This window comes from Fistularia commersonii, chromosome 11, assembly GCF_037954325.1.
Source record: "Fistularia commersonii isolate RoL2024-O1a breed Wild chromosome 11, RoL_Fcom_v1.0, whole genome shotgun sequence".
NCBI lineage: Eukaryota > Metazoa > Chordata > Actinopteri > Syngnathiformes > Fistulariidae > Fistularia > Fistularia commersonii.
The window spans coordinates 16,899,753-16,906,846 of NC_141294.1; the positions used below are offsets into that span (position 1 = coordinate 16,899,753).

The 7,094-nt window shown below is 54.5% G+C and overlaps 1 protein-coding gene across 1 annotated transcript in view; it reads right to left on the minus strand.

The window, feature by feature from the left end:
- erfl3 (Ets2 repressor factor like 3) overlaps window positions 1-6,382 on the minus strand; it is a 27,455-nt gene extending 21,073 nt beyond the window's left edge. The window contains 1 exon segment of the mRNA XM_086155422.1: window positions 5,950-6,382. Within this exon segment, the coding sequence (XP_086011548.1) occupies window positions 5,950-5,971 (22 nt within the window). The 5' untranslated portion in view covers window positions 5,972-6,382.
- Between the last annotated feature and the right edge of the window lie 712 nt (window positions 6,383-7,094).

Sequence of the window (7,094 nt, forward strand, 5' to 3'; positions counted from 1 at the left end):
GGGAGGGGTCGGGTGACATGGAGCAGAAGAGAGTGTGTGTGTGTGTGTGTGTGTGTGTGTGTAGTGGTTGGGGAGGGGGGGTTAATGGAAGAGGAGCTGCCACTGGGGTTTTACTGCATGGATTGGTGACACAGAAATGATAGTGGGGTGGAGGCTGTGTGTGTGTGTGTGTGTGTGTGTGTGTGTGTGTGTGTGGGGAGGGGGATCGATTCTTAAAAAGGTTTCACTCCCTAACAGAGATGTGTGTGTGTGTTTGTATGTGTATCCAATGCTGACTGCCTCACTCTCTCACACCGACACACACACACACACACACACACACACACACACACACACACACACACACACACGGTATGCATGGCCAACCAAAGCTTACACTGGAAGGGGCGGGGCTTAACCAGTCATCAATCATCCAACCACGTCTGTATTTAACACCTATGGACAATTTAAATCCTTCAAACAACCTGATGATTGTTCTTGGACCTGACATGGAGAACATGGAGCATCCAGGCAGTAGAACTTCTAGAACACTGAGATAATCCAGTCAGGAGAAGATGAAGACAGTGTTCACCTGGATCAGAACCAGGAACCTTCTCTGTCTGGCAGCAGTGACCAGAGATCCACAACATCTGGCGTTCTCCTGGATCCCGCTGGAGGTTCCACACCTTCAGCCGGCGTCTGAAGTCTCACAAACACTTCGTCCCTCCACCAGAACCAGACAGAGGTCCCGCCGAGGAACCGAGGTGGGGGGGGGTTGAGAACAGGTCTGAACACGGAGGGAAGGGGGTTGAGAAGAAAACTCCAGGCGTGAGCTCGCATTCCTTACGTCGGGCGGCGGGACGGAGAGACGGGGAGGAGGAGGGGAGTGAGAGTTGAGGGGAAAGCGAGGGAGAAGTGGGGGAGGGGAAGAAGAAGAGGAGGAGGAGGAGGAGGAGGAGGTGACAAGAGGGAGGGAGTTTAACGTGGCGCCAGACAGCATTTCAATCCCCACAGCCGGCCGCACACATGCGCGCACAAATATTGCCACCATGCAGGAGGTGTAGAATCCTAGTGGAGACCCCCCTCCTCCACCTCCTCCACCCAAATTAGATTAGATATTTACCCCCCTCCCCTCCACCCGCCCGACGCAGGGGCAGATTCCCAGATAAAAATAGCCAGAGGAACTATTCAAACACTGCTGCCTCTCTGCAGGGAGGGGCCCAGCGTGGGGTGCGAGGGGGGTTAGAGCGGGGTTAGGAGCTCCACCCCCCACTTCCACCCACTCCACCCGACTCAGTAGGTCAGCCAGCCTCTCTGTGGCTGTGGAACCCCCCCACGGCTGCTCTGGGCGCGCTGTAGTTCCCACATCTTTGATCTAGTGACATCATCCCACTGGGGGGGAACTACAAACATGGTGTCCACAGAGTTCAACTGTCCATAGACTGGAGGGAGGTTCTGTAGTTCACTTCCTGAACCACCAGACATGGAGGCAAAAGAAGTGCGGCTGTGGGTTTTTTTTTTTTTTTTACATTTTTTTGTTTGTTTATCGGAGTGGTGGGGACGGTGACCCAGGGGGCCGAGCGGCGAACGCGGGTTTTTCCCGCCTCGGACGCACGGCGAAGACGCCATGGGCCTGACCAGCGGGGAATTGGGGCTAATCCCCAGAGATTAGGGGTGTACATTACAGCTGAAGCTGCACTGTTAGCTACAACCGCTACTGTCAGACAGGGAGGGGTGTGTGATTATGGACCTGTCGGTGGAGGAGGAGGAGGTTCCATGACTAACCGGTGATGTCATGGCGCCCGCCAGGTGACACGTGATGGAACCTGGAGCTTCTTCAGAGCCGCCGCAACAACAGACCCGGGAGATCCGAGGGGGGAGGGGGATAAAGTTACCTGGGCCGATCATGTGACCAGACGCAGATCGGTTTCAGTGGCGCCGTCGTCACCGAGAATGTCTCACACACACACACTTTGTTCTAAAGTAATACCTTCACACACACACACAAACTCGCAGACACCAGGCCCATGAATTTGATATTCTTTGACAAAAACAAGCGGCACTGACTCACCGCTGCGACACCGCCGGCACGTAAACCCCCCAACCCAGATTACGTTACGACACACGTGCACGCGCAAACAAACAGCTGCCGGACGGCGGGGGCCCGTCACGCGCCGCCCCGGGTCCCTCCCCCCCCCACCCGCCCACCCGGCGTGAAGTTTGCATTTGAAAATAGCCCGTCGGTATGCGGCGATGAAGGCCGCCTGTGTTTTCCACGCCACGAGATTTAATTAAAAAAGCAGCCCGATCACAGCCGGCTTTGTCCGCCACCTTCCGCCGCCACTTTCGCCCGCATTGTTTTCCCGCCGCCATACGCACGCTTGTGCACATGCACGCTCCTGTACATCCCTGCAAGTGGGCTCACGGATAGTCGGTGTGTGTGTGTGTGTGTGTGTCCCAACCCCTCATGTCTAATGCAACACAGCCGGCAACTATTAACCTTCTAAAGCAGGAATGTGGGAGGTCCAAGAATTCCAATAAAAAGCAGCAGTGTGTGTGTGTGTGTGTGTGTGTGTGTGTGTGTGTGTGTGCATGTACTTGCACATAAGTTGATCAGAAGCATTCCAGTTATCAGACTGGCAGACCCTCCCCATTAAACTCCACTGATCGATAACAAATGTAGTCAGGGGTCACACTTCGACTGGCGTCAGTGCGAAGCAAACACACACCCACACACACACACAGACAGACACACGCACACACGCACGTACATGCCCGCACACACACAGCCTGAGGACATGAGCGTGATGAGCGGGAAAAAAGTGAATTTTAAATTGAGCTATTTATTTTCAAGCCTGCCGATGCATTCGGTCCATATGATGAATGTGTAACGCTGATAATCCATAGGAGTGTGCATGTGTGTGTGTGTGTAAGTATGACTGTAGGGGGGTGGGGGGACAGTGGTCAGATGCACATCAAGGGTATAGCTGCCTTGTTGCATTGGTTTGGCTGGACTTAGTGTCAAGGGCGACTCAGCACTAATAGTGTGTGTGTGTGTGTGTGTGTGTGTGTGTGTGTGTGTGTGTGTGTGGCAGGGGGGGCATTAATGTCAACTGGCTGAGCACATTGTTCCCCTCTGTCACATTCCTGGATAAAAACACACATTTTCACAACCCCCCCTCACCCCCAACTAACACACACACACACACACACACACACACACACACACACACACACACACACACACACACACACACACACACACACACACCATTTCTCAATTTACAGATGACAACAGAACTAAAAAGTGACGTGATAAGGAAGAAGATGTGTCCGCTTGCGGCCCTTTCTCTCTCTCTCACACACAGACACACAGACACACACACACACACACACACACACACACACACACACACACACACACACACACACACACACAAGCTGGACCTCTGATGGATCTGCAACCCAAGCTTGAATCCTAGAGAGCCTGCAAGCCCAGTTAGTTCCTCCTGGACCCACAATTACCTGACCGTGATGGAGGACAACCCCCCCAACACACACACACACACACACACACACACACACACACACACACACACACACAGCCAGTGAGTTGATTCAGAACCTGCTGGTTCTCTAGGGACCAACGACCCTGGGCTGAGGAACAGGTTCTGACAATGAAAGAGTCAACTTATCAATCAACCAATTAATCAATCAATCAATCAATCAATCAATCCCCTGAGCTGATCAGAAAAGCAGACAAAGTCTGGATGCTGCTGAACCACAGAAAGCCCCCTGGGGTTCTCATCTCTCAGCAGGCCCAGGTTCTGAAACTACCATCTTCTCTGTGTTCCTCAGCATCACACACATACACAAACACACACACACATACACACACACACACACACACACATATACACACACACTTGTTGGACCGGGCCCGGCCCATAAATCAGCCTATAAAAGTGTTGGGATAATGGAGCAGGTTTTGCTCGGTCAGCACCGAGGGAGGGGGCCGATAAGGCTAATCGCTGGCTTATCATCACAGCTCTGAGTGTGGAGATTGAAAAGCACACGGTCCCACACACACACACACAGAAAAGGTGAAATGTTCTCCAGCACTTACAAGCGGCACTTGCGTCCCGGAAGTGTCTGTGTGTGTGTTTGTCTGGAATAGGTGTTAAACCAGCTGTTCGGCACACACACACAAATACATTAAATGGCGGAGGAAACGAGAATATTTATCTCTGCATTCAACACACGGCAACACACACACACACACACACACACACACACACACACACACACACACATAACACACACACACACACACATAACACACACACACACACACACTTCACTCCACTGGTCAAAAGCACCAGCAAACTATGAGCCTCCATCCTGAGGACAATGAGGGGACCCCCGGCCCCACAGGTCCACACACAATCAACCCCCAGGCCCTGCCCCACTCCCACCATTGTCCCACACTCCACACACACACACTCCACACACACAATGGCCACTCCAGAGTCAGGGCTCCACTATGCAATTCCATCGCACAAAGACACACACCAGTCCTTCCAGAGAGAGTGATGGCAGTAGAAAACACACTCTTCCCCCGAAGTGTGTGTGTGTGCGTGTGTGTGTGTGTGTGTCTCCAGGATGTGCAGGACGGCAGCCCCTGATCCTGGTTCCTGGCCCAAAGGAGATCCGGTTCTACAGAACCCTGCAGGCCTTCAGGTTTCTCAAACAGGAGGAAGACCTGACCATCAAGTAAGGAAGGAGGGAAGGAAGGAAGGAGGGAAGGAAGGAAGGAGGGAGGGAGGGAAGGAAGGACGCCCCCTCCTCCCCCACCCAGGAGCCGAGGCTCTCAGGCCAGATGTTGTCAGATAAGACGCTGATTACCCGCCGCTGCTGAGCGGATTAATCAATTAGCTGATCGGAGGACGATTAATTCAGGTTTCACAAGCGATCGGTATCAGTGCCAAGGTCCGCATCACGTTCTCCCACGGAACCCGGGGGGAACCCGTAAAGATTGGTCGTTACGATTGGCTCCCTGCAGGGGTTAATCAATCCATCGATTATTGATCGGCTTCGGATCCGGCTCCTCGCCCGTCCCGTCCCGGTGACGGTCAACGGGACTTCATGAAGCCGGCAGGACTTTGTGAAGTTTCTGCGGAAGCTTCAGGAAGCTGCCAGGCCGAGGGGGTGGGGTCTCCAGACACCTTCCTGATCAATCACCCCATTGATTAGCCTGATTCATTCATGGATTGATCAGCTCACAGCTTGACAGGAGGCTCCAATCACAGCACAACCCAAACACTAACACTCAAAACGCCCCCCCAACACACACACACACACACACACACACAGGGCTGCTCCTGGTGGGACGTGGCGTGATGTCACGGTTGTGTGTGTGTGTGTTGGGGAATGTGAGGGGTGCAGGGAATGTGTGTGTGTGTTCGTGTGTGCGCGGGGGGAGGGGGAGGTGGATACAAACACGACCCCCCCCCCCAAAAAAAAAAAGGATAACATGACGGGAAGAACCGGAAAAAAAAACACAGAAGTGCGCACGAATCCGAACTTTCACTTCCGGAACCGACAAGGAGCAAGAACCAACTCATGCAAGCATTCCAGGAATTAGACGGCCCCCTCACACACACACACACACACACACACACACACACACACAGGTTCGACCCGGTCCGTGACCCCCACCCCCAAAAAGCAGAGGGGAAATGGGGGAGGTTCCGGTTCCGGGCGGGTTGTCAGGGTGACGGAGGATGTCGCGGTAACCGTGCAGGAACTTAGGCGTTTAACCACTTCCTCCTCAGCCCGGAGGACCGGAGCACCGGATGATCCGGGCCGCCGGTAACCCGCGCTGAGCAACAGGTTTCCGGTGTGTACGTACGTACGTGCGTGCGTGTATGTGTGTGTGTGTGTGTGTGTGTGGAGGAAAGTCAAACTCACCGTTCTCCCCGGGTGTTTTCATCCTTCCCGTGGAAATCCTCCCCGGCGTCGTCCCGACTCAAAGTTCGCGGCTCCCCGGGGCGGGAGGCCGAGCTCCGCGGCCCGCCGGCGGAGAAGGAGGGTGGAGGGGAGGAGGGGGGGTTGGTTCGGGAGGGCCGCCGGGAAATGTGCTCAAGTTTCGGGAAGGAAAACGGCGGGGTGGGAGGGAAGGGGTCCGGGATAGAGGCCCGTGGACGCCGGGAAGTTGGCTAACTCTCCGGCGGCTCCGCGCTCCGGCTCTCCCGCATCGCCGCCGCTCGTCGCTCCGCCGCCGCCGCGTTTTGACGACTCTCCGCCGGCATGAAGCTCCCGCGGAGGCGCTTCTCTCCTTCTTTTCACACTTTTCTCTCCCTCCCTCTCTCTCTCTCTTTCTCTCTCTCTCTCTCTCTCCTCCGTCCTCTGGGTGTCGTGTTTCGCTCGGTTCCCCGCGGGTCCCGCCCACGCTGACGACGAGGAGGATGATTGACGTGGCGGCTGGCCACGCCCACTCAGCGTGGAGGAGGGAGGAGTGGCGTCACCGCAGCACGCGCGGCGTTGCCCCGGGAGACCCCGTGGGAAGCGGCGCCGGCCCGCGCCGGCCCCATGACGTCACGTCCGAGTCGCGTGACCCGCCGCGCCGCCGTGGCGTCACGTCCGCGTGCGTCGGTCGCGCGGCGGGGTCACCCCGGCAGCCGGAGAAGGACAGGTTGTGACGTCACGGGTCTTTCGGACCAACAGGAAGCTCCCGCTTTGGTCCCTTTTGTAGTTCATAGTCACGCTGGTAGTCATGTTTGTAGTTTTTGTCCCGTTTGTAGTTTGTAGTCCTGGTGTTATTGTAGTTTTTAGTTGTCTTTGTAGTTGTTGGTGCCATTTCTACTTAGAAGACATGCCTACAGTTCAATCTGAAGTCATGTTTGTAGTTTTTGCCCCGTTTGTAGTCCTGTTTTTTTAGAATTTTTTTTGTAGTTTTTGTTGTCTTTGTAGTTTTTAGTGCCATTTCTACTTAGTATACATGCCTGCAGTCCAATCTGCAGTCATGTTTGCAGTTTTTGTCCCGTTTGTAGTTTGTAGTCCTGGTGTTTTTGTAGTTTTTCATTGTCTTTGTAGTTTTTAGTGCCATTTCTACT